This window comes from Mobula birostris, chromosome 1 (assembly GCF_030028105.1).
Source record: "Mobula birostris isolate sMobBir1 chromosome 1, sMobBir1.hap1, whole genome shotgun sequence".
Taxonomy (NCBI): Eukaryota; Metazoa; Chordata; class Chondrichthyes; order Myliobatiformes; family Myliobatidae; genus Mobula; species Mobula birostris.
The window spans coordinates 48797916-48824659 of record NC_092370.1 but is presented as its reverse complement, the minus strand read 5'-3'; the positions used below and the strand labels follow the sequence as shown (position 1 = coordinate 48824659).

General features: G+C 40.7%; 1 protein-coding gene across 3 annotated transcripts in view; it reads right to left on the bottom strand.

Moving 5' to 3' along the window:
- The window catches only part of rb1cc1 (RB1-inducible coiled-coil 1), a 192443-nt gene that overhangs the window by 78977 nt on the left and 86722 nt on the right, over positions 1-26744 (bottom strand). For all 3 annotated transcript variants that reach the window (XM_072254930.1, XM_072254939.1, XM_072254948.1), the window contains exons 13-14: positions 19252-19378; positions 14565-16459 (exon numbers count right to left, since the gene is read on the bottom strand). In XM_072254930.1, coding sequence (XP_072111031.1) covers positions 14565-16459; positions 19252-19378 — 2022 coding nt within the window. The remainder of the gene's footprint in view (positions 1-14564; positions 16460-19251; positions 19379-26744) is intronic.

Sequence of the window (26744 nt, the reverse complement as noted above, 5' to 3'; positions counted from 1 at the left end):
GCAGCACAGGTTCACAAGGTTAATTCCCGGGATGGCGGGACTGTCATATGTTGAAAGATTGGAGCAACTGGGTTTGTATACTCTGGAATTGAGAAGGCTGAGAGGGGACCTTATTGAAACATATAAGATTATTAAGGGATTGGACATGCTGGAGGCAGGAAGCATGTTCCCACTGATGGGCGAGTCCAGAACTAGAGGCCACAGTCTAAGAATAAGGGGTAGGCCATTTAGAACGGAGTTGAGGAAAAACTTTTTCACCCAGAGAGTGGTGGATATATGGAATGCTCTGCCCCAGAAGGCTGTGGAGGACAAGGCTCTGGATGCTTTCAAGAGAGAGATGGATAGAGCTCTTAGTGATGGCGGAATCAAAGGTTACGGGGATAAGGCAGGAACTGGGTACTGATTGTGGATGATCAGCCACGATCACAGTGAATGGCGGTGCTGGCTCGAAGGGCCGAACGGCCTACTCCTGCACCTATTGTCTATTGTCATTGCTACCAAGGAACTCGATGATGGGTTAGACCTGCAGCACCTGAAGTTCTCAATATCCAAGCACTATCTTGCGATCATAAAAAAAAGATGTAAAGCAAGAGCAATTACACCTCTGTTTGGACCTGGAAACATCGCTATGACTATCCACACCACCATCTTACCAGAAACAAGTTTAAGGAGAAAGATGAAATATTCAAGGGGAACACAAGGGGAAACGTCTTCAGTCAGAGGGTAGTGCGAGTGTGCAATGAGCTTCCAGCAGAAGTTATAAATGCAGGATCAACTGCAACATTTAAGGAAAGTTTAGATAGGTACATGGATAAAAGGGGCTGAACTGCAGGTAGATGGGATACGGCAGACAGTTTGTCAAGGACTAGATAGGCCGAAAGGTTTGTTTCTGTCCTGTTGTGCTCTATGACTCTACAATGAGCTTCAGACCTGAACTCTTTCTGAACTGTTCCTCTTTCAACAGATGTCACCTGCAGAATGTTTCCAGAATTTTTTAATCTCAAATCCAGGAATGAACAAATTGAACAGAATATTTCAATAAGATTTTAAAGTTACAATATATAAAAAATACACAAAACTAACAATTATGAAAAATAAAAGCAAAATAAAAGAGGATTTGGTGAATTAATTATACTGGTGAAAATATCAAAAAATCCCATTACAAAATGTAGCACGACAAATCATCCTCTCATTTTTGATAGAAATATAAACAGAGTCATTATTTCCAACAGTGAGGGAGTTCATTTCAAACACTGAAGTGGGAGATAGCGGAGACATTGTTTTTGTACAAATCACAAATTGAATAGAACTCTTCTTGAAAATGATCACAAGTGTAGCAGCCTCCAGATTCTCTAGTAAGTAAAGAGGTCTTCATCTCACAGCGTCATCAGGTCTACAGTGCAGCTATCCCAGACCAAAGGAGCTCAAAACTGCCAAATACTGATGAAAAATAAGGTTAAAGGCAGAGCCTCAAATGGAGAGTCCTTTTGGGAAAGCACCAGCTTGCTGTCCTTGAGTTCTCATCCATTTTTAGCTCTAAAGGTTTTGATAAGGTAGATAGCCTTGACAGTAGCTTAAAAAAATAAGAACAAGATGCTCTTGTTCAGCATCTGCACAAGAAATTCTACAGATGCTGAAAATCCAGAGCAACACACAAAATGATGGAGGACCTCTGGTCAGGCAGTATTTAAGGAAATTAATAAACAGTCAATGTTTGGGCCGAGAGCCTTCATCAGGACTGTAAAGGAAGGGGGAAGAAGCCAAGATAAGTTGGGAAGGAAGGGGAGTACGAGCTAAAAGATGATATGTGAAGCCAGCTGGGAAGGGGAAGAGAGGAAAATTACTGTAAGTGTGAGAAATCGACATTCACGCCATCAGATTACAGGCCACCCAGAATGAATATGAAGTCTTGCTTGCGCAACCTGAGAGTGGCCTCATACCAACATGTCGGAATAGGAATGGGGATTGGAGGTAAAATGGTTGGCCACCAGGAAATCATGCTGGTCGGAGATGGAGCAAAAGTGCTCAGCAAAGTGATCCCCCAGTCTACGTCGGGTCCCGCATTGGGAGCATCAGATACAGTAGACAATTCCAACAGATTTACAGGTAAGCGTTGCCTCAACTGGAAGCCCTGAATGGCGGTGAAGGGGAAGGTAAAGAGGGAGGTGTGGCACCGCTTCTGCTTGCAGGAATAAGTGCTGGGAGGGAGATTAGTGGGGAGGGACAAATAGTTAAGTGAATCACGGATGCAGCGATCCTTACGGAAAACAGATGCGGAAGGAGGTAAAGACATGTTTGGTATTAGAATCCTGCTGAAGATGGTGGAAAATTATGTGCTGGATGTAGAGGCTCCTGGGGTGATAGGTGAGGACAAGAGGAACTCTATCCTTATTAAGGCAGCAAGAAGATGGGGTGAGGGGGCAGATATCCAGAAAATGGAGGATATTCATGCAAGGGCAGCAGCAATGGGGGAGGAAGGGGAACCCGATTCCTTGAAGGACAACACCTCTGATGTTCTGGAAAGCAAAGCCTCATCCTGGGATCAGATGCAGTGGAGATAAAGGAACTGAGTAAAGGGAACAGGAGACAGGATGAAGAGGTATAGTCAAGATAGTTGTGAGAGTCAGTAGGTTTATAAAAGATAATCAGTAGACAGTTTGTCCCCAGAGTTGGAGACACGAGAGCAAAGGGAGAAAGGTCTCAGAGACTGACCAAGTGAATTTAAGGGCAGAGTGCAAGTTGGAGACAAAGTTAATGAAATTAGTAAGCTCAACATGGTTGCATGAAGCAGCACCATTGCAGTTATCAATGCACCACAGAAAGAGCTGAGCAGCATTAGCTTGGAACATGTACTGTTCTATGTAGCCAACGAAAAGTTAGGCATAGTTGGTCCCTTTGGTACACCTTGAGTTTGGAGTAAGTTGGAGGAGCCAAAAGAGAGATTGTTGTGTGTGACGGCCAGTTCAGCCAGATGGAGGAGGGTGGTGGATAGGAACTGGTTAGGTCTGTTGTCAAGAAAGAAGCAGAAAGCAATTTCTCTTCTGGCTCCTCCCATTTTCTCTAAACTCAAGGTGTAGCCATGGCTACGCCTATGGTGGAGCAATGCCTGCCTTTTCTAACTCCCCTCCATCCATCTTATCCTGTCTTCTTCCCAATAAAAAAAACTACAAGTTACCAGCTAAAGAATGAATATACAGTTTGCTACATACATTTCTACTTGAGCCACAAAGCACCAACAAGAAACATGGCACACTGTGGCAAAGAGCAATTATGGAAAGCATCAGAAGAAAGGAAAAGTTTACACGATCAAAAGGAGCAGGAAACCAGTGACTATAAAAGTTTCAGAATCTAGCAAAGGAGCATAAAGAAAATAAGGGAAGACAAATTGAAAATGCAACAAAAATCTTGAGAGAATCACAGTGTGGCTTAGTTTCTAGTGATATACATGATAAATTAGCAAATATTAATGCAAAATTCTTACAGACTGAGGTAGGATAAATTGCAATAAAGAATAAAAGGTAAGACAGAATAACAAACGGTTGTGTCCATCTTCATGGAAGAAATAGTGGACAAGAATTAATGAGAAAAGTGAAAAAATAGCATCAATAAACTAGTGGGACTGAAATATAGTACCTAGGATTAAATGACAGGCATTCCCAAGCTTTAAAAGTAGTGACTACAAAGATAGTGAACATACCAGCTGTCATCTTCTAAAATTCGAGATTGTTCCCACAGATAGGGTTAAATTTCTAGTCTTCCTATTGAAAAAGTAAAGAAAACAAGGAACTACAGACCAATTAGCCCAACATTAGCAAGGAAAATGCAAGTTAGAGTCATGGAGTTACACTTTTCAGAAATAGGCTTTTTGGCCTAACTGATCCATGCTGACTGAGGTGCCTTCCTAAACTAGTCCAATTTGCCTCCTAAACCTTTCTTATCCATGAACTTATTCAAATGTCTTAAACATTGTAATTGTATCTGCCTCATCTACGTCCCCTGGAAGTTTATTTCAGATACCCATCACCTTCTGTGCTGGAAAACATGTTCCTCAGATCCCCTTTAAATCTTCTTCCTTTTACCTTAAAACACTGTGTTCTAATTCTACATTCTCCTATTCTGCATAAACAATCTTATCTATGTTCCTCATAATATTGTATACCCTGAAGGTCACTCATCTGCCTTGTCTGCTCCTGTCCAGTGTCTCCTCTTAATTCAAGGCCTTCAGTTCCAGCAACATCATGAATCTTTTCTATAACTTCTTTAGTTTAATTATATCATTATTATTAGCATGGCAACAAGAACTGCATGTAGTATTCCAGGATGCAGTCTTACCAATGTCCCAGACAGCTGTAAAATGGTATCTTACCTCTTGTACTCAATACCTCATCTGATAAAGGCAAGCATGCCAAACACCACATTCACCATCTTGTCTACTTTTGTCACCACTTTCAACAAATTATGTACACGTATCCTGAGGTTCCTTAACACTCTCTCCACTCTATCATTTACTGTGGAAGTCCTGTCCTAGTTTAAAATGCATCAATTTTCACCTGTCTAAACTGGATTCCATTCGCTATTTCTTGGCCCAGTTTATCAAGATCTTGCAACCTTGAATATTTTCTCACTGTCCACTATACCACTGGTTTTGGTGTCATCTGCAAAATTACTAAACGGGCCACCTACATTCCCATCCAAGCAGTTAATATACATGACAAATAGGGAACCAGCCCGGATTCCTGTGGCACACAATTAGTCACAGGCCACTCTCCACTACCACCCTCTGACTCCTTCCATCAAGCCAATTTTGAATCCAATTGGCTAGTTCATGCCAGATCTAGTGTGATTTCACTTTCCAGACAGGCCTACCATGCAAGTCCTTGCCAAAAGCCTTGCTAAAATCCATGTAGACAGCATCTACCACAATACCCTCATCAATCCTCCTGGGTGCCAATTCAAATCACATTTAAACTTGTGGGCCACAGTTTCTTATGTACAAAGCCATAAAAAGTTTTTTACCTTTCCAAATGCAAATAGATCCATCTCTTAGACCCGCTCAGGTAGTTTAGCAACTACTGATGCTAGGCTCACTGACCTTTGGGTCCTGGCTTAACCTTGCAGCCCTTTCTTAAATAAAAGCACATTAGCCATCTTCAAGTCTTCAAAGGGCACAGTAATTTCTTCCTTTGCTTCTTACAATGGCAGACCCCGGGAATTTATTTACCTTTATGCCGTTCAAACCTGCCAACATATTCTGTGTTCTTAATATTGGTATGGTTCAAGAATGTTAAAGCTCTTTATTAAGTAATTGGTCTCTGAGCTCTTGGAAAGGAATAAATAGGGCTGTGGAGAGTAAACATAGATTATAGTGTATCTCATGTCAATCCCAGATATTGCAAATGCTCGATTCCCATCAGAATGTTTGAAAACCATTTAGAAAAACGATTTGTTTTTTAAATGGGACTTTGAGATCCAAGATTTGATTTTCTTGTGGCGGTCTTTCTGTTGTTGCCACTGATTCTGTCTTGGATAAAGGAAATAGCATTAAGTGGTCAGTGCAGCAGTGATAGACGTTCATCATGGACAGCATAATGCCAATATCTATGTGCTTTCAGTACTGGGATTGCACTGCTTAGTATATGACTTAGTACTGCTGCCCCAAGGCACCAAAGACTAGGGTTAGATTCTAACCTTGTGTTTGTTTACATGGAGCATGCACATTTGTCATGACCACATGGTTTTCATCCCATTGCTGTTTTCCTCCCAACATGTCAGTTAATGGGAAGGCAAGAGAACAGAAACATAGAAAATAGGTGTAGGAGTAGGCCATTCGGCCCTTCGAGCCTGCAATGACATTTAGTATGATCATGGCGGATCATCCAACTCAGAACCCTGTACCAGCCTTCCCCCCATACTCCGTGATCCCTTTAGTCACAAGGGCCATATCTAACTCCCTCTTAAATATAGCCAATGAACTGGCCTCAACTGTTTCCTGTGGCAGAGAATTCCACAGATTCACCACTCTCTGTGTGAAGAAGGTTTTCCTAATCTCGGTCCTAAAAGGCTTCTCCTTTATCCTCAAACTGTGACCCCTCGCTCTGGACTTCCCCATCATCAGGAACAATCTTCCTGCAGCTAGCCTGTCCAATCCCTTGAGGATTTTATATGTTTCAATAAGATCCCCCCTCAATCTTCTAAATTTCAACGAGTATAAGCCTAGTCGATCCAGTCTTTCATCATATGAAAGTCCTGCCATCCCAGGAATCAATCTGGTGAACCTTCTTTGTACTCCCTCTATGGCAAGGATGTCTTTCCTCAGATTAGGGGACCAAAATTGCACACAATACTCCAGGTGTGGTCTCACCAAGGCCTTGTACAAATGCAGTAGTACCTCCCTGCTCCTGTACTCAAATCCTCTCGCTATAAATGCCAGCATACCATTCGCCTTTTTCACTGCCTGCTGTACCTGCATGCCCACTTTCAATGACTGGTGTATTATGACATCCAGGTCTCGTTGCACCTCCCTTTTTCCTAATCGGCCACCATTCAGATAATAATCTGTTTTCCTATTTTTGCCACCAAAGTGGATAACCTCACATTTATCCACATTAAATTGCATCTGCCATGAATTTGCCCGCTCACCTAACCTATCCAAGTCACCCTGCATCCTCACAGCTAACACTGCCGCCCAGCTTCGTGTCATCCGCAAACTTGGAGATGCTGCATTTAATTCCCTTATCCAAGTCGTTAATATATATTGTAAACAACTGGGGTCCCAGCACTGAGCCTTGCGGTACCCCACTAGTCACTGCCTGCCATTCTGAAAAGGTCCTGTTTATTCCCACTCTTTGCTTCCTGTAATAAATATAGAATTAGCATAGATAGGTACTCAATGGTCAGTGCCTTCATAGTGGACATGTTTCTCAGTTGTCTGTCTCTCCCTGTAATCTAATGCACACCCGCGTCTATGATGATGGTACTATAACTGTCTTACACTTTCCCCCTGTATGAAACCAAAGCCCCAGATTGCCTTAGTGTACTGATATGAAATTATCTGTATGAATGGTACATAAAACAAAGATTTTTATTGTATACCAGTGCATGCAACCATAATACACCAAAATTTACCAACCGTAGAAATGAAAATGCCCAGGAAAATTATCTTTCTGGGGCACAAATCTGTGCTTTCTCAAGGTCAGAGTAAAAATCCCCTTTGGCCTCATCCAGTACTTCCAGAATTGGGGCATATGCACCAGTGACAATTACACACAGATTCCACTTTAAGCTGACAGAGTAATGAGATATTTACTTATCCATAGGGGAAAAACAACTAATATACCACTTTTGATGAAAAACCCAAAAATAGTGTGTCCTTTCAGAAAATTGATATTGTATCAGTATGCACCAAGCAGAAGAAGAGAGAGGATAGCAAGAGCATGTGGGGCATGTTAATGTACTAGAGCATTTTGAGACTATGAAAGAAAGTGCTGGATCTTTTAAAAGAGCATCACAGTCGATTCTCCTGGGGCCTGACGGGATACATGTATGGTTATTGAAAGAGGCAAGAGAAAAAATTGTTGAGGCATTGAAGATCTTTGTATCCATACTAGTAATGGGTGAGGTCTCAGAGTGGAGAGTAGCAAATGTTGTTCTTTTGTTCAGAAAAGGAAAGAGAAAATTCAGGAAATAAAAAGGCCAGTGAGGTTCACATCAGTGGTAAGTAACTACTGGAGATCCTCACCAGCGCTGCTCAATGAACAGTTATTCCAGCAGATTGTGTTGCTCCAAATCCTAGCCTCTTGTGTCTCCATTGTAAAACCTCCGCCTGATTAGGAAGTTAGCAAGGTTTTGTACTGTGACACTCACCATCTTACCGCAGCAAATACTTAAATAATCTTTCCAATATACTAGCTGAATCTCTCCAGATAAAGATTTCTTGTGAATGGACTGAAGGATAGTACAAAACTGAACGTTAATAACTTGGATTCACTTAATGCAGCTCCAGACAAAATAAATCATGGTTTTCCAAAGGGAATTAGAAACACTCATTAAAAAAGGATAGTGGAAAAAGGAGTGGACTAGTTACGTTACTTGTAGAACTGACATGGATTTGAATATAGAATAGTACAGCACAGTACAGGCCCTTCAGCCCACAAAGTTGTGCCAACCCTTAAACCCTGCCTCTCATAAATTCCTCCATATACCTGTCTAGTAGTCTCTTAAATTTCAGAAGTGTATCTGCCTCCACCACTGACTCAGGCAGTGCATTCCACACAACAACCACTCTCTGAGTATAAAACCTTCCTCTATTTCCCCCTTGAACTTCCCACCCCTTACCTTAAAGCCACATCCTCTTGTATTGAGCAGCGGTGCCCTGGGGAAGAGGCAATGGCTGTCCACTCTATCTATTCCTCTTAATATCTTGCATACCTCTATCATGTCTCCTCTCATCCTCCTTCTCCCCAAAGAGTAAAGCCCTAGCTCCCTTAATCTCTGATCATAATGCATACTCTCTAAACCAGGCAGCATCCTGGTAAATCTCCTCTGTACCATTTCCAGTGCTTCCACATCCTTCCTATAGTGAGGCGACCAGAACTGGACACAGTACTCCAAGTGTGGCCTAACCAGAGTTTTATAGAGCTGCATCATTACCTCGCGACTCTTAAACTCTATCCCTCGACTTATGAAAGCTAACACCCCATAAGCTTTCTTAACTACCCTATCTACCTGTGAGGCAACTTTCAGGGACCTGTGGACATGTACCCCCAGATCCCTCTGCCCCTCCACACTGCCAAGTAACCTGCCATTTACTTTGTACTCTGCCTTGGAGTTTGTCCTTCCAAAAGGTACCACCTCACACTTCTCCGGGTTGAACTCCATCTGCCATTTCTCAGCCCACTTCTGCATCCTATCAATGTCTCTCTGCAATCTTTGACAATCCTCTACACTATCTACAACACCACCAACCTTTGTGTTGTCTGCCAACTTGTCAGCCCACCCTTCTACCCCCACATCCAGGTCTTTAATAAAAATCACGAAAAGTAGAGGCCCCAGAACAGATCCTTGTGGGACACCACTAGTCACAGGCCTCCAATCCAAAAGTACTCCCTCCACCATGACCCCCTGTTTTCTGCAGGCAAGCCAATTCTGAATCCACCTGGCCAAACTTCCCTGGATCCCATGCCTTCTGACTTTCTGAATAAGCCTACCATGTAGAACCTTGTCAAATGCCTTACTAAAATCCATACAGATCACATCCACTGCACTACCCTCATCTATATGCCTGGTCACCTCCTCAAAGAAGTCTATCAGGCTTGTTAGACATGATCTGCCCTTCACAAAGCCATGCTGACTGTCCCTGATCAGACCATGATTCTTTAAATGCCAATAGATTCTATCTCTAAGAATCTTTTCCAACAGCTTTCCCACCACAGACACAAGGCTCACTGGTCTATAATTACCCAGACTATCGCTACTACCTTTTTTGAACAAGGGAACAACATTCGCCTCCCTCCAATCCTCCAGTACCATTCCCGTGGACAACGAGGACATAAAGGTCCTAGCCAGAGGCTCAGCAATCTCTTCCCTCGCCTCGTGGAGCAGCCTGGGGAATATTCCGTTAGATCCCGGGGATTTATCCATCCTAATGTATTTTAACAACTGCAACACCTCCTCTCCTTTAATATTAACATGCTCCAGAACATCAACCTCACTCATACTGTCCTCACCATCATCAAGTTCCTTCTCATTGGTGAATACCGAAGAGAAGTATTCATTGAAGACCTCGCTCACTTCCACAGCCTCCAGGCACATCTTCCCATCTTTATCTCTAATCAGTCCTACCTTCACTCCTGTCATCCTTTTGTTCTTCACATAATTGAAGAATGCCTTTTGGGGTTTTCCGTTACACTACTCGCCAAGGCCTTCTCATGCCCCCTTCTTGCTCTCCTCAGCCCCTTCTTAAGCTCCTTTCTTGCTACCCTATATTCCTCAATAGACCCATCTGATCCATGCTTCCTAAACTTCATGTATGCTGCCTTCTTCCACCTGACTAGATTTTCCACCTCACGTCACCCATGGTTCCTTCACCCTACCATTCTTTATCTTCCTCACCGGGACAAATTTATCCCTAAACATCGACCACATATACTTAGTACATTTCCCTGCATGGCTGAATGGTCTTGCATTAGTACCATTCTATGACTAGTACTAATGTAAATGGTACTAGTAGATTCACCATTAACATTGCACACAAATAGCTAACACCAAATAATTGTTCTCTTTTCCCATCTTCTACTTTTTATTCTCCAAGTTTTTACATTCTTCTTTTTCATCTACTTTCCTACTTTATCTATTGTACTTCATATTGTTGAAAAAAAACTTTCCCTATGTCTTGACCTTTTTTTCTTAAAAAAAAAAGAACCAGAATATGTTTGTTCCAAATTTCAAGACCAGAATAAGAGCACGGAACATCAAAATCCACATGATATTTAAAGACAAGGTATAGTTTTCACAGTAAGCCTCTCAGGCTGCAGCTTGCACTTTGACTTTTCAAATTGAAGGAGGTAAACTGATCAGACCACTTCCATGGTTTGAACTACTTCCATGGGTTGCAGAATGTTTAAAGAGAGTTGAAAATGGATCAAAGGCCAGTGGCAGGGGCCCAATGAATGCAGATAACCAATAGAAAAGGAGCCAACAGACCTTAGACAAGTCGGCCCTGGGGAGGAGATTAGAAATGAAGAGCACTGGAAAGGTCCTGCTTCTGTTTAGATACCTTAACAGAAGGTCTGATCACAACCTGGTGCATCTAAAACCCTACTACGTGCCTCTGGTGAAGAATAAACCTGCAACCTCGAGGACAGTGAGGAAATGGTCGGAGGAGGCTTATGAGGCGCTCTAGGGTTGTTTTGAGGTGACAGACTGGCAGGCACTCTGTGAGCCACATGGAGAGGATATTGATGGGCTCACAGAGTGCATCACTGATTACATCAACTTCTGTGTGGACTGCAGTGTTCCGACAAGAACTGTCCTTTGTTATTCAAATAACAAGCCATGGGTAACAAAAGACATTAAGGACATCCTGAACGCTAAAGAGAGGGCATTTAGAGATGGAAATAGGGAGGAGCTGAGGGCAATACAGAGGGACCTGAAAGTCAGGATCAGGGAGGCTAAAGGCAGGTACAAGAGGAAACTTGAGTGGAAACTCCACCAGAACAACATGAGAGGGGTCTGTTGTGGGATGAGGACCATCACTGGGTTCTGGCAAACTGGCAACAGAGGAGCTGAAGGCAGTGTGGACAGGGCCAACGAACTTAACCTGTTCTTTAACAGATTTGACATTGTGGCCCCTGCACAACCCCCACATGAGTCATCTGTTGTCGGCCCCCAACCAACACATATTCCACTCTCCCCTCCTACCCCTCCTCACAGTCCCCCACCCTGCTCTCATGACTATACCCCTTCCCCACACGAAACCACCACGATGGGCTTCACAGCTGAACAGGTGAGAAGACAGCTGAAACGTCTCAACCCAAGCAAGGCTGCAGGACCGGATGGTGTCAGTACCAGGGTGCTCAAAGCCTGTGCCCCTCAGCTATGTGGAGTACTTCACCATGTCTTCAACCTGAGCCTGAGGCTCCAGAGGGTTCCTGTGATGTGGAAGACGTCCTGCCTCGTCCCTGTGCCGAAGGTGCCGCGCCCCAGTGGCCTCAATGACTACAGACCAGTGGTATTGACCTCCCACATCATGAAGACCCTGGAAAGACTTGTTCTGGAGCTGCTCCGGCCTATGGTCAGGCCACACTTAGGTCCCCTCCAGTTCGCCTACCAGCCCCGACTAAGAGTTGAGGATGCCATCGTCTACCTGCTGAACCGTGTCTACGCCCACCTGGACAAGCCAGCGAGCACTGTGAGGGTCATGTTTTTTGACTTCTCCAGTGCATTCAACACCATCCGCCCTGCTCTGCTGGCGGAGAAGGTGACAGCGATGCAGGTGGATGCTTTCCTGGTATCATGGATTCTTGATTACCTGACTGACAGACCACAGTACGTGTGCTTGCAACACTGTGTATCCGACAGAGTGATCAGCAGCACTGGGGCTCCACAGGGGACTGTCTTGTCTCCCTTTCTCTTCACCTTTTACACCTCGGACTTCAATTACTGCACAGAGTCTTCTCATCTTCAGAAGTTTTCTGCTGCCTCTGCCATAGTTGGATGCATCAGCAAGGGAGATGAGGCTGAGTACAGGGCTACGGTAGGAAACTTTGTCACATGGTGTGAGCAGAATTATCTGCAGCTTAATGTGGAAAAGACTAAGGAGCTGGTGGTAGACCTGAGGAGAGCTAAGGTACCGGTGACCCCTGTTTCCATCCAGGGGGTCAGTGTGGACATGGTGGAGGATTACAAATACCTGGGGATACAAGTTGACAATAAACTGGACTGGTCAAAGAACACTGAGGCTGTCTACAAGAAGGGTCAGAGCCATCTCTATTTCCTGAAGAGATTGAGGTCCTTTAACATCTGCCGGACGATGCTGAGGATGTTCTACGAGTCTGTGGTGGCCGGTGCTATCATGTTTGCTGTTGTGTGCTGGGGCAGCAGGCTGAGGGTAGCAGACACCAACAGAATCAACAAACTCATTCGTAAGGCCAGTGACGTCGTGGGGATGGAACTGGACTCTCTGACGGTGGTGTCTGAAAAGAGGATGCTGTCCAAGTTGCATGCCATCTTGGTCAATGTCTCCCATCCACTACATAATGTACTGGGTGGGCACAGGAGTACATTCAGCCAGAGACTCATTCCACCAAGATGCAACACAGAGTGTCATAGGAAGTCATTCCTGCCTGTGGCCATCAAACTTTACAACTGCTCCCTTGGAGGGTCAGACACCCTGAGCCAAAAGGCTGGTCCTGGACTTATTTCCTGGCATAATTTACATATTACTATTTAACTATTTATGGTTTTATTACTATTTAATTATTTATGGTGCAACTGTAACGAAAACCAATTCCCCCCCGGGATCAATAAAGTATGACTATGACTAAATCCACCCATACTTACAAAACGCAATGGTAAAATATACACAAAATATCATCTTATGATTCTGTTAAAGGTTAATCATAGCAACACAATGCTGGAGGAACCCAGCAGGCCAAGCAGCGACTATGGAAAAGTGTAAACAATCGACATTCTGGGCTGAGACCCTACATCAAGTCTTACATCATAGCTTAGTTGCACTCACAATTACAGTTAGTTAGCTATCACTGGAACTTATAAGATCTCTACTAGGACACATGAAAAGCAAACCTCAGATACAGATGTCAGTGAAAAACAAAGCTGAGATATAACACTATTACTAGAATTCTAAAAATACAAAAATGCTTTGATCATAGATTAATCTATAAACAGGATGAACATTCAGATACAAGATCAAGGCAAAAACAAAGGGTTCAAACTGCTGTAATATGACACAACAATTTAATTATGCAATCAGAAGACTTACGAGAAATAGATAACTACCATTGTTGCATGATTGGAGAGAAATATCCAATTAATTCAAGCGACACCAGCAATTCTGCCTTTGTATGTAAAGATCTATTACAAATTGTTTTACTCTTAACCTACAATATTCTACACAAAGAACTGTAAATTTATTAACACAGTATAGTTCAATAGTTATTGAAACAGTATCTGGCATGCTTGCCTTCATTTGTCAGAGCAAGAGTTGGGATATCACATTGATGAGACTGAATTGAGCATTATGGGCAATTCAAGTTGCCTAACTATAGGGAGGATGGCATTATGCTGATAAAGATACAGGAAAAAAATTGTAAGGGTGAAACTGTGACTAGAAGGCTTAAGTTGCAAGGAGAGATTGGATAGGTTGATGTTCTCCCCTGGAGCTTAAGAGACTGAGTGGTATATAAAACTATGAGAGGCATAGAAGAGGTTTATTTCCCCAAAGGTAGGGAAGAATAAAACTAATGGGCATGTTTAGGCTGACAGGAGAAAGATTTAAAGGGGAATTAAGGGGTAAATTTTTCCAGAGGGTGGTGAGTACATGGAATGAACAGCTAGAGGCAGGTACAGTGACAATATTCAGTAACATTTTGACAGGTACATATACATGAATATAAAAGTTCGATAGAGAATCAGGCCAAATGTAGGCAGAAGAGATTAGCTCAGGTAGGTAACTTGTTAAACATGGATAAGTTGGACCAAAGAGTCTATTTTTGCCCTGTATAAAAAATGACTGATCAGATAACATTCACATCCATTTGCAAGTCAAAAATAAACACAGGAATGCTGTTGCTTTAGTGAAATACTGAGGAAATGCAGAAATATCAGAGGTGCTCTCAATTGGACATTCTATCAAGGACCCATTTTCTCAGGCAAAGGTAGGCCAGGAATAAATACTGGACAAAACATGAAAGAAATGAACATGAAAGATGCTCGGCATTATTTAATACACAATCTGTTATATAGAAGAAAGACACGGGACACAAATTTTAAGATATTTGATACTTCTAACAATGAATGTGAAGATATCAGCAATGTTTGCATACCTCTCAGCTCTACATTGCCCAAGTTGACTTTCAATTACTTGCTTTTCTTGCTCAAGTGCTTGTATTTTTTTCTCACAATCCTCATGTATTTTATTTCTATCCTCTTCTTTCCCCTCCAGGCTTAATGTGTTCAGCAACTGTTCTTTCTCCTCCTGAAGATCACGAATAGTAGCTTCATATTTTGTTTCAATTTCAAAGACAAGTCTCTCTTTTTCAGAAACCATTTCCTCTTTTTTCATATCCATAGTTTTCAAACATTGTTTTAACTTGCTACTGAGCTCTTCAACCTGTCCCTTTAGCACTACTTCTGTATCAACCGCCTGTTGTCTCATTGCATCCAGTTTGCTTAGTTCAGCTTTGAGGGAGGTCATCTCCTTTTCATGCCTATCCATTATTTCAGAAATGCACTGTTTTCTCTCTATGGCCACTTGTGTTCTTTGCTCTGTAAGTTCCACATCATGTTCTTGCCTTTGAAGCTGCATTTGTTGTTTCAAGTCTGTTATCTCTTTGCTGTACTTCTCGGTTTCTTTCATTACCTCGCATTTTATAATCTCTTCTTGTTGGACTTGGTTCTCTTTTAAAAGTTCTTTTAATTCCTCAGTTTCAGCTTCCCTCAAAGCCAATTCAACTTCCTGCTTACACCTCAAGTCAGAAAGTTCAGACACTTTAAATTTACATTCACTGAGTTCTTGCTCTTGCTCCTGGAGCTTTAGGGTAAGGGACTGCTCCACATTTTCTAATCTTGCTTTATTTTCCCTCTGGGCTTCATTTTGCTGATTACAGTGATCAGTTGTCAGCTTTTCTATCTCTTGTTGATGTCTAGTTTGGCAATCTTTCATCTCTTTCAAATGTCTTTGTTCAAGATTCTGAAGTTCTTCCCTTAACTGTGCCAATTTCTGATCCGCCTGTATTTTAAGTGTGTTTAATTCTTCCAATAAACTCCCTTGTGAGTGATTGAGTTCTTGGATTTGAATCTCCTGTTTCTTCCTCTCTTCCATTAGATTCTGAATTTCTTTTTCTTTACTAATTTGTAAACATACAAAGGTTTCATTTTTAGTTCGTGTCACAGCAATTTCATCATCCTTCTCTTTTATACTATCTTCAAGTTCAAGTATTTCCTTTTTCAACTTCTCCACAATTTCCTGAGTTGTCTCAGCCTCAACATTCCACTTGTTCAATTTGTCTTCATAATCCTTACTTAAAGCCTCTAATTTTTTCCGATAGTTTTCTTCTGCTTCTGCTTCAACTCTGCATTTGACAGTTTTGATTATGCTTCTTAATTCTTCACCAACACTTTTCATGGAACTATTAAAATCACATTGCTCCTTCTGGACAAGTGCTCTGAAATGGTTAAGATCTTTCCTAATGCTTGTAAAATGCGACTGGGACATTTCAGTGATAAATCTGTATCTTTCTATATGCACTTTTAAATTTGCAACTTCATTAGAGCCTTCCTTTTCACCCAGAGTTGTATCCTGCATGCGTCTATTATCAATAGCATTAATAACAGAAGAATAAAGAGATTCAAGCATCATTTCTGGACTTTGTGGATCACTGTTTAAATTTGGTGATGACAAGTTCTCTTCGATCACAAACTCATTCACAGCTGAAACAAAATCGGATTCTGGACTTTCTGCCAATGAATCCATATCTACAGAACCTTGTTTGAGAACCTGTTCCAAACCTGGATGAGGAATCGTTTCAAAATCAAAGGTATGGGCATCAATGCTATCAGGAGATAACTCTTCTAATGAGGCAGGAACATTTGCTGATGGACATATTGGACCCTGAAGGCTAAGAGTGGGTCTGACCCTAGGAGAGGTAGTTTTAGTTTCGGTTGTGCTTTCAAGCCTGTGTCCTGTTGGTGTTGCTAACGTTGGCTGATCAAGCGAAGCCTGTAAGATTAAACAATGATATTAAACAAAATCATCTACAAAGAATCAAATTGAATAACTTGGTACTTGTATGCCAAAACTTAAGCAAAGTAACTGGAAATTTAGTTGTGTATTTTATAAGTCACTCAATTAATCCTTTTACCCCTGAACTGTCGGAATGACCAATATAAAAAAACACTTCACAAACAACTGATACTAAAATAGCAACATTTCAGCTCAAACCAATACTATGATGAAAGTGACAAGATACATGTTTCCCAAGGTTGAGTCCAAATGAGAAATAGCAATTAACTCAAGTGAAATAATTCCAAATAACTATATACATTTTTGAACCCAGGGTTATACTCAAACTACCCTACAATAACAATTCACTTGCCTGCAAAGAAAAAAAAATGGGTTAAGCTTATTTTCAGGTATAATGATATAGGAAATTGGTAGAGTAACTACTCAAAGCATCTCAAAATCATCACTGGACTCACTAAAGACCAAAAATCTATTAATCTTGGTTTTCAATATTCCAAACATCTCTTTATCCTGAGGCTGCCCCCTCAGACCTTAATCTCTAAGATGACCAGAAGATGCCAAACATTACATCATTTAAGATGCAGTATGGCTTGTCACCTATAGGTGAGAGGGGTCAAATCCAGTAGTGGGTCAGTTTTTGGAAACAGTAAATCAGGGTCAAAAAAAAAAAAAATGCCACTTGGAGAAACTTGACAATAAATGAAAGCCAGCAATGGGTAATTTTTTCAGCGAGCAGAAAAGATCAGGTAATTGAGATAAAAGCTAGGCTGCTGGTCATGTAGCTAATATTAAGAGCAAATTTAATAGAGATGCATACAATCCATTTAAGTTTATATAATTTAGCTACGGGCTTTCCCCATCAGAAGATTGTTCAGATTTGGAATGATAGGAAAAAGGAAACATGTAGCATGCAAGGAATCTTGTTTTAAATGCAAGATATGGTTAGGATTAAGGACTTGCTGTCTGCAGGGATAATTGAAACAATCAGGACTTTGAAAAAGGGATTGTGGCTGGCACTCTCAAGTTAAAATAGCATGGATCATTACAAGGAAAGAGCGAGGAAATGGGAATGACTGGAAGCAGCTAATATCAACTCAGTGGGCTGATTGGCCTTGTAGTGTACCATAATATTTCTATGAAACACTCTGGCTGCATTAAGTAATTATCTATTAATGTTCTTTTGTGTAGATTCAGTCAATACAGTAGCATCTAGGAGATCTACTGCCTAACTGCTTTAGTGATCAAAGTTCATTTTTAACCTCGGGTGCAGTACATGTGGAGTTTGATTGTTCTCCTTATGACAGTGTGGGTTTCCTTCCAGTGCTTCAGTTTCCTCCCACATCCCAGAGACACTGGTTGGTAGATTAATTGGCTACTGCAAAAGTGCCCCTAGAACTTGAGTCTGTTGAGGGGGATCTGGATAATAAATAGGATCAATGTATGAGTAGTATATGCATGCATTATCTATATTAGCAATTTATTTTATTTGAGGCAACACACAAAATGCTGGAAAAACTCAGCAGGTCAGGCAGCATCTATGGAGAACAGCACAGTCAACATTTCAGGCCGAGACAGCATGAAACAGGTCCTTCCGGTCCAACAACCCACCTATTTAACATTAGCCTAATCACAGCACAATTAACAATGATCAATTAACCTACTAACCAGTGCACATCTTTGGTCTGTGGGAGGACACTGTAAACCCAGAAGAAACACAAGCAATTCACAGAGAGAACATAGAAACTCTTTACAGACGGCGCCGGAATTGAACTCAACACTCTGGAATGCCCCAAGCACTAGTGTTACACTAACCACTACACTACTGTGGGTGATCTGGTTGATAATGTAGCATACTGGATCAGCAAATTTGCAGGTGACACCAAGACTGGGCGCATTGTGGACAGTAAGAAGGCTACCAAAGCTTACAGCAGGATTTGGACCAGCTCGGATAATGGGCTGTAAAATGGCAGATGGAATTTAATGCAGACAAGTGTGATGTGTTGCACTTTGGGAGGTCAAACCAGGGTAGGACTTGCACAGGGAGCAGTAGGGCACTGAGGAGTGCAGCACAGAGGGATTTGGGAATACAAATCCATAATTCCTTGATTGGGTCATAAAGAGAGGTTTTGGCACATTGGCCTTCATAAAATCAAAGAATTAAGCACAGGAGTTGGGATGTTCTGTTGAAATTCCGAAAGACATGGAGAGGCCTCATTTGGAGTATTGTGTGCAGTTTTGGTCATCCTCCTACAGGAAAGATGCAGACAAGGTTGAAAGAGTGCAGTATGGAACAAGCTGCCAACAGAAGTGGCATATATGGGTTCAATTTAATATTTCAGAGAAATTTGGATAGGTACATGGATAGCTTATGGTCTGGGTGCAGGTCAATGGGTCTTGGCAACAATACTGTCATTTCAAATTCTTGGCTAACAACAAAGAACGAAGGTAGCATAATTGCACAGGTATGCTGCCTCAGGGTTCCAACAACCAAGGTCCATTCCTGAATTAGTTTTTGTCTCTATGGTGTTTGCACATTTTCCCTGATACTATATAGGTTTCTCCAGTTTTCTCTTTCATCCCAAAGATGTGAGCCTTGATAAGTTAACTGGCCACTCCAAATTGCCCTTCATGTGTTGTGTGACAATGGGAACAATTAGTGCACAGGGTACTTGATGGCTAGTTTGGACTTAGTGGGCCAACTCGCCTTGTTTCCATTCTATATATTTTTTAGTATTAATAAGCCCTACAAATTAAAGTGCAGTATTTACCTTTTGCTCAGTGAGCAAGTCTGTAATTGTTTGGGACATTTCATCCAAACTCTGGGCTGTTTTGACCAAGTTACGTAGAATTTGAATATGTTGATGTAATGGCTCAAAGTCACAAATGGTAGGAACCCTTTAAGGAAAAAGAACCAGAAACAAAAATTAGCTTAGACCAAAATTATTTTTCATATATTTAAATCAAAATAATCAGAAAAACCAAATTCTCTAAAACAATTTTTTGTATTTTTATTTAATAAATTAAATTCTTGACTATAGGGTTAACCCTTTGCCAACCCTGCTAAAAGACAGCATTTTTGTGAAAGCAACTGGGAAATAATGAAAATCACATCAGAAAATGCAAAAATGCTCATTAAAAAAAGCTTCACCAGGCCTACTAACACATCAACAGTTTTCATGAAACCTATATGATGGTTCTCCAAAGTCAACTACTTTACAGAAAAAAAGATGAACCTCCTTTCTACAGGAGAAAAGACAATTAAGAGTGAGGAATTAGTCAACCTACTTTCTTAAAATACTTCTAATAACAGGTGACAAGGGGAGCAAAAACAAAATGAGTTGCCAGGCAGCTCACCTTTTAACTGATACATGGTTGTTGAACTAAACTGATATGAATTGAAGTTTTGTAACTTTTCTGTTTAAACATTACTCACCTTTGAAAGCAGTTGCCACTTCAGGGACCAAGATATCCTCAACATACCATGGTTAAGGTCAGCATAATGGCAATGGAAAAATAAAAACAAAACTCTAAGACCTTCAGCCAGAACTGCACAACAATATTAGAGATGCAAAATGTGTCCCCCTGTGGTCATTTTAGAATTTTCAATCAGAGAGGCTAACAAAACAGAAATCTCATCCCCAATTGGCAGCGAAATTTGACAACAATTAAGCAAATGTTAGCGGTTCAGAATGACTAGTTGGAAGTTTAATCCAATTACATTTTGCAAGAGTATTAAGTGTACAAAACTGGAGGCACAAAAATATAAAGCTCTGACATATAAAACAATAAAGGCAGAAAATTCGGTATGTGGTTTTAACTTCATTTGAAGAATGAGAATTACGGCACCTCAAGGCGAGTAAATCTACCTTTCTTCATTTGTTATCCTCCACATACCACGAAGATCTTTGCAAAATGCTTTTGGTAGAAAAAAAACTTTGTATAATGATCAGTAGTTAGTGAAATGGATCACATACATTGTCTAACTTTAAAGATATTTAAGACACATCATCTCTTCTAAATATAGAAATGCCTTAATATGGCCATTGCTTGCAATTGTTAAAATATTTTATGGTTTGTGCATGCTTGGGGTAAATTGCATGTACAAACTATAAAACATTTTAACAATGTTTTGATCTTCAAATTGGGATTTTGCTCAACAAGTCCCTGATTTGCTGCATCAAATATACTATCTTTCATTCCAAGGCTAAAGGCATCCTTCAGCATTTGAACTAGTATGAAGAAAGTGGTATCACTTCAGAGGATGAATAAAGAAGATACATTTCAAAAACTATTTCTGACCAAACACAAAAAAAAAAAGAGCCAATTACAAAAAAAATCTTGCAGCCAAAGGTAACTTTGATGCATGGAAATGGTACAGTTCCAATTTTGAATCAACTTTACTCTGACCCAAACATTCAGCAGTAAAACACCGAAGGCACTATCTTTCCCCTCAAAAGTATTATGTCCGTTGGCCATAGAAAACATTTTAAATCACAATACTGTAAACCACAATTAACAGATTGTACTGCAGAATATTTGTAGAATATGAAGGGAAAGTTGGTTGGTTCTGGCTGAAAAAAAAACATTTGTCCCCATTATGCTGATTTTAACTGTGGTATGTGGAGGATAGTATAAGATGTAACAATTCTGTATCACTTAAAATATTATTTGCAAGTGTTAAGCACTTTATACCTACCTTTTTCTCTTGTTTAAATATATCCCATTAGAAATGATTAAAGTCATGGAACACTGATCTAGATTTACCAACATAGTGCTATTCTATCATTCATATGGAGACAGCTTAGGACTACTTGTAATTCCAATTTTAATTAACTCCTGTAGCCTTTCCTTTCAACATGTCTAACCATCTTTAGGTGAGTTCCAAGATACCCACTAATCAATTTTGACTGACCTAGATCTTAAAAGAACAAACAAGAAATAAACAGTTATCTAACATAACTGAATATGGCTTTCTATTGATTTGACATTGCCCTTACCGCAAAGATTCCAGGTAAAAGATGTAGAGCAATGAACATCTCAAATGTCACTACTGACAACAATTGCCTGAGTAATTGCATGATGATAGCATGAATAACGGTCTCATGAACAAATCTAGTCAGTGTAAGGCAATCGTTGCTGTTACTGAAATTATTTGTGAGATCAGTCATTAATCTATAATTTCAGTTAGTATCTCCTGGGTGAAAGGCTTATTCAACACCCTACTTCTATACCTGAAACAGAAATGTTAACCAATGCAAAAGTATTAAGCATGCATATTAGAATCACATCCATGATCCTTTTAACGTGGTCCCAAGTCTACCTGTAAGGATCACCCTTCTGAAATGTGTCAACAACCTACCTGCTTTATTTTCATGGTTTAGATGAATTAATATTGAACTTGCTGTAAAAACCTTATCTTTACAAGTTTTGCAGATGAAGTTGGATAAGATAATTCCAGTCTTTAAGGAAACCACATCCCTAGGGCACGTAACCTGAAGTTACAAGAGTGCTTCCTTAATGCCTAGAGAAATTGTGGGTGGGTATTTGTCTCATCAGGATTTCAGGAGAACTTGGAGTATACTCCACATTTCGGTATTAACTATTCACATCGGTCCTCACATTTTCACTGCATTGGTTAAATGCATCAACTCCAGCTATCAACATAATTTAGTTACAAAATTTCAAGACAATCAGAAGTAGATAGTCTGATAACCTAGTGCACAGAAGGCAAAGGTCCATTAAAGATAATGTATAAATCTACAGCTTCCAAAATAGTTAAGTTTCAGAGAAAAAAAATTGGCAGAGCATTTTAAACCAGAGCTAATGTTGACAATAGATGAAAACTAAATGCTCATGCCAAAAGACTTGACCAAATATTCTAGCTAAGAAAATATTCCAGTACTGAAGGAGTGCTACACTATCACAGATCTGCAAATGAACATCACTTAGTTGAACTACAAACAGCAATTCTTATAAGGGGCTGGCTTTCAAAATCCTCAAAAAAAAAGCAAAAGCATGCCTGCAGTTTCTTGCCAAGTACAATAGTTACCAGATTTAAAATGTGATACATAGAACAGTACAGTACAGATCTTTCGACCCATGATATTGTGCTAAACAATGTAGATCCTCACTACCCCAAGTCTACCAGTCAATGCTCAGGGTATGCAGTTTTTGCCAGCAGGTCCAAGTATAGTTTTTCATTGGGAGACTGGCTCCCAGAACATCAGCAAGGAACAGGACAGTTTGCAATCTACCCAACACTAGTGGTTGGCTATAATAACACTGAACATTGATCAACCCCACAGCCAGCTGTTATAATTTACTGTTTAAAATTTCAGTCAGCTGTCAATTTACCTTTATGAAAATGTTTCAATTATTGAAAGCACAAACTTTTTAAAAAATGTATTGATACAGCATGGTAACAGGCCCTTTTAGCCCAGTGAGTGTGTTGCTCAATTAGACCCATGTGAGCAATTAACCTACTAACTCATGCATCTTTGGAACCTCTGAGACAACTAAAACATTTAAGCTAACTTAATTAAATCAAATAAAAGCATCATCTCTTCCTTCTAAACCAATGCTCATTACACTTGTGTCAGGCAACCTGAATCAGGTTCAGTGCGTGGATTTCCCACCGAGACAGTTAAAAAATATTGAAAACTACATCATCCTTTTCCATGACGAAAAGGAATGCAGAAGTCCCACGCACTGATCAATCCCAGGAATTGCCTACTAATGGGCATAACTAGTGTGACGGGGTCCTGAATTACCCCTATGAACTGTGCTTTTGAAAAGAGAGAGAGAGTTATTTAACACCGACATTTTGTTTTTAAGAAAGAGAGAGACGACGACTAACTTTTGGACTGTCACTTTAAGGCATGAGGAGGAACTGGGAGTTACTTTTGGATTTCTGCTGAGTTGGAGAGAGAGGGCACCAAGCAGCTCATAAGTCGCTATGGTGACCGACAGTAGTGTTACTTGATGAACAATCAATGTTATAGTTTCTCTGGAGTATATTTATACTTTCTCCAAGGACATTTGCCTGCTTGTACATTTCTTACACAGACAAAGGAAGGAGGAGTTATTTGAATGACAGTTGATACCCAGTACAGTGAGATAAAAGAAAAGAGGTCAGATGATAGACCTCAGGCACATGTTTTTGGGTACTGAATGAGCTTTGTTGTGCCCACAGAAAAATTGGGTTTTTGGAGGATCGACTGGGCGGATCGATCAGTGGGTCTTGCAGCGAGAAAAGGGATTGGCCGGTGGGGAGTTGTCCATGTGTCCACCCTTGCCTGGGTTGATGATTCCACCACAGAAAAACGGTCCCCTTTGTTGTGGTCACAGTCAGTGACCTTTTAAAGGATTTCGGAGGACAACGAGAAGATCGCCGGCGTCAGCTCACCTGAAGACTCAAATCTCTCCCTCTCATTCACCATCACTACTCAACACCACGAACTGAACTTTACTCATTGTCTTATTTACCCCTCGACTTAAAGAAGCTTGATTTTCATATATTTCCGCACTTGCATGTAATTATTGCTAACCTGTTTTATATATCTGATTTTATATTACTATATTGCATAGTTACTAATAAATATTATTAGTTAATAGCAATACTGGACTCCAAAGTGTTTTCCATCTCTGCTGGTTCTTTAACCCGTCACAGGGTACGTGACACTAGTAACAGATGTGTCACTGAAATTTCAAAAAATTATAGACCACCATGAGCTTGGAGCTCATTCTGTAACTCAAAGTAAAGCTATATTAAAATTAAGGGAACTATTCTCCATGTTCAATGATTTCTCCAAACAGCTGAAAAGATGGTTATTTAGTATCTAGTTCAATCTCAAGTAGCGGAGGAGAAATAAGAACATTATCAATTTGATTAGGCAAAATTATGGACCATTAAAATAAAGATCAGGTGCAATCAATTATCCATTTGTCTTTAAAGTTCTATACAAGTAAGACAGTAATAAGACAAAGATAGGTAGAGGAGCAGGTAATGTTGAGGAAACAGGGAGCCTGCATAGATATTTAGATAGTTTAGGGGAATAGGCAAAGAAGTGGCAAATGAAATACAATGTTGGAAAGTGTATGGTCATGCACTTTGGTGGAAGAAATAAACGGGCGGACTACTACTTAGATGGGGAGAAAATTCAAAATGCAGAGATGTAAAGGGACTTGGGAGTCCGTGTGCAGAATTCCCTAGAAGTTAACCTCCAGTTTGAGTCAGTGCTGCAGAAGGCGAATGCAATGTTGACATTCAATTCCAGCGGTATACAAGAGTTGGGATGTGATGTTGAGGCTTTTATAAGGCACTTGTGAGACCACACTTGGATTATTGTGCGCAGTTTTGGGCTCATTATTTTAGAAAGGATATACTGACATTGGAGAGGGTTCAGAGAGAAGAGTCACGAGAATGATTCCAGGAACGAAAGGGCTACCATGAGGAATGTCTGGCAGCTCTTGGGCTGTATTCCCTGGAGTTCAGGAGAATAAGGGGGGGATCCCACAGAAACATTCCGAATGTTAAAAGGCCAGAACAGATTAGATATGGCAAAGTTATTTCTCATGGTAGGGGAGTCTAGGACAAGCGGGCAGAACTTCAGGATTGAAGGACGTCCATTTAGAACACAGATGTGGAGAAAATACTTTAGTCAGATGGTGGTAAATCTGTGGAAATTGTTGCCACGAGCGGCTATGGAGGCCAAGTCATTGGGTACATTTAAGGCAGAGATAGATAGGTTCTTGATTAGCCAGGGCATCAAAGGGTATGGGAAGAAGGCAGGGGAGTGGGTATGACCAGGAGAATTAAATCAGCCCATAACTGAATGGCGGAACAGACTCGATGGGCCAAATGGCCCACTTCTGCTCCTGTATCTTACGGCTTTATAGCCTTATAAAACAAAGGAGCAGAATTAGGCCATTCAGCCTATCGAGTCTGCACCTCTATTCCATTATGGCCGATTTATTACCCCTCAACCCATTCTTCTGCCTTCTCCCCTTTATGTTTAACACCCTTACTAATTAAGAACCTATTAACCTCTGATTTAAATATACCCAATGACTTGGCCATATACGACAATGTATTCCACAGCTTCACCACAGTCTGGCTATAGAAATTCCTCCCCATCTCTGTTTGAAAGGGATGTCGTTCTATTCAGAGGCTGTGCCTTCTGGTCCTAGAATCCCCCACTATAGGAAACATTCTCTTCATGTTCACTCTATCTAGGTCTTTCAATATTCAATAGAGCATAAGAAATAAGACGGATGATCTTGTTGCACTATTACAGATTGTAAGATATGATGCTGTGGCCATCACCGAATTATGGCTGAAGGATGATTGGAGTTGGGAGCTGAACATCCAAGGTTACATGTTATATCAGAGGGTTGGGAAGGTAGGCAGAATGTGGTGTGGCTCTGCTGGTAAAGAATGGTATCAAATCAGCAGAAAGATATGACATAGGATTGGAAGAGGTTGAATTCTTATGGGTTGAGTTAAGAAACTGCGAGGCCAAAAGAACCCTGATGGCAGTTATATATAGGTCTCCCAACAGTAGCTGGGATGTGGACCATGGATTACAACAGGAAACAGAAAAGGTGTGTCAAAAGGGCAATGTTATGATAGTCATGGGAGATTTTAACATGCAGATCAATTGGAAAAATCAGATTGGGAATGGATCGCAAGAAAGTGAGCTTGATGAATGTCTATGAGATGACTTTTCAGAGCAGTTTGTCATTGAGCCTACTTGGGGATCCACTATACTGGATTGGGTGTTATGTAATGAACCTGAGGCAATTAGGGAGCACAAGGTAAAAGAATCCTTAGGAACCAGTGATCACAATATGATTGAGTTCAACTTGAAATATGATAGAGAGAAAGTAAAGTCTGATGTAGCAGTATTTCAGTGGAGTAAAGGAAATTACAGTGGTATGAGAGAGGAGTTGGCTGAAGTAAATTGGAAGGAGATGCTGACAGGGATGACAGCAGAGCAGCAATGATGGGAGTTTCTGGGAAAAATGAGGAAAGTACAAGACAGATATATTCCAAAAATAAAGAAATACTCAAATGGCAAAATAGTACAACCATGGCTAATGAGGGAAGTCAACACAAATGTAAGAGCAAAAGAGACAACATAGAAGAAAGCAAAAATTAGCAGGAAGATAGAGGATTGGAAAGATTTTAAAAACCTACAGAGAGCAACTAAAAGAATCATTAAAAGGGGAAAGAAGAAATATGAAAGCAAGCTAGCAAACA